Here is a 1,636-nt window from a genome sequence, read left to right as displayed (position 1 = left end):
CTGTGCTCGCGGGCACACGCTGTGGGCCTGGTGCACGCCACACGCAGACACGTGTCTGGACGCTGCTTCTCTGCACTCAGGCGCTTATTATCTAGGAACTGCGTGACTGTAAATGGGCCTATAAGAATGACTGCCCTGTCCGGTGCCAGGAGCTGTTCTAGGCTCTGGGCTACCATAGGGAGCGAACTTCCCAGCATCCGCGTCTGTCCGTGTTGCACAGGCTTGTGTGGACTGGGCATTGTGCGTGTGCGTGTGCGTGTGCGTGTGCGTGTGCGTGTGTATGTGTGTGCGTGTTCATCGTGGGGGCTCCGGAGGGGCCGTGGAGGGCAGGCCTGGGGGCTCCCATTGGCGGCTTCCCCAGGAGTCACATGAGTTTCGGGGCTGAGGTGGGCACCCTTGGGGGACAATATGAACTTTGTCTCGGGGTGTGTGTGTGTGGGGGGGTGTCACGTGGTATAGGGTGTGTCTAAGAGCTCCCCGACTTGTTTCTCTTTCTAGGAGAACCCCAGCTATAAGGGTGATGCCTCTGACCCCAAGGCAGCAGGAGCGGTGAGGACGGACGCAGGGCTCTGGGCTGGGGGGAGAGTGGTGTACATCGCCCTGGGGGTGCATCGTGGGCAGGGGGCCCGTGAACCCCGGGAGGTGGGCTGGAGAGCACAGGCCTCTCTGGTGGGAGGCTGTGGTTCCAGGGGGCCTGAGAGGAGGGAGGGGCTCCTGCCTGAGTTGGGGTCTTCACCCAGGGAGCGCAGGGCCGCCCAGGCCGTCGGAACGCTGGGGAGAAAATCAAGTACCGCCTGGTGGCTGTGCCCCACGGCAATGACATCGCCTCGCTCTTTGAGCTGGACCCCACCACGCTGCAGAAAACCGACTCCTTCGTGCCCCGGTTGGTAGGCGCCACGTACCTGTGGCCTCACTGTCCCCTGGGACTGAGCTCTGAGCCGTGTAGGCAGCTCACCACCCCTGGACGCTTGTCGTGTGCCGGCCCTGGGCGCTGCTCTATCGAAATGCCTTCTCTCCAGTGTTCTTTACGGCTGGGTCTGGGGGTGGGGCCCCCTGACTGTAAGGCCCCCAACCCTGAGATTCTAGGACATAAGTCACATCAGGAGACCCCCTGGTGTCAGTCAGGCGTTAGCCCTCGCAGGGCCCTCAAGCACACCCCCTGTCCAGCGGGGTATAGTGTACCCATCACCAGCGCGGGTGAGGGGACCAACTGAGGCACTGCAGGCCATGCCCTTGGCTGCAGCTCTCGGGCAGGTGCCGTTGGAGGTTCAGATTGCCTTTTACTTCAGAAAGGTCATCACGTTTTATAATCAAAGCCATGGCTTTCCGCGGTGACAGCAGCACGTTGACACTGCCTGGGACACATGGCCTCGCAGCCTCATTTGTCCAATGAATTCTGGTCCCAAGTGGACAAGTCTTGGCGTGGAGCTCTGGGTGTGGGCGTGGGCGAGGCCGGGGGCCTGGGTCCGTGCAGCAGTTAGCGCAGGCCTCCTCTGGCTCCTCACCTGGAGGGGACCCACCCAGGCCCGTGTGGTCAGTGGGGAGATGGGAAGCGTTGGGCTGGGGGGCAGACGCCGGGCGTGCTGTGTACACTCGGGCCCTTCCTGCAGGAACTCGTATGTGCGGCTGCGGCACC

General features: G+C 62.8%; 1 protein-coding gene across 1 annotated transcript in view; it reads left to right on the top strand.

Moving 5' to 3' along the window:
- ITPR3 (inositol 1,4,5-trisphosphate receptor type 3) overlaps window positions 1-1,636 on the top strand; it is a 120,267-nt gene that overhangs the window by 38,213 nt on the left and 80,418 nt on the right. The window contains 2 exon segments of the mRNA XM_015567459.1: window positions 741-883; window positions 1,611-1,631. Of these exon segments, the coding sequence (XP_015422945.1) occupies window positions 741-883; window positions 1,611-1,631 (164 nt within the window).

This window comes from Myotis davidii, unplaced genomic scaffold (genome assembly GCF_000327345.1).
Source record: "Myotis davidii unplaced genomic scaffold, ASM32734v1 scaffold4, whole genome shotgun sequence".
Taxonomy (NCBI): Eukaryota; Metazoa; Chordata; class Mammalia; order Chiroptera; family Vespertilionidae; genus Myotis; species Myotis davidii.
The sequence above is the reverse complement of the archived record's forward strand: the minus strand, read 5'-3'. Positions and strand labels throughout refer to the sequence as shown.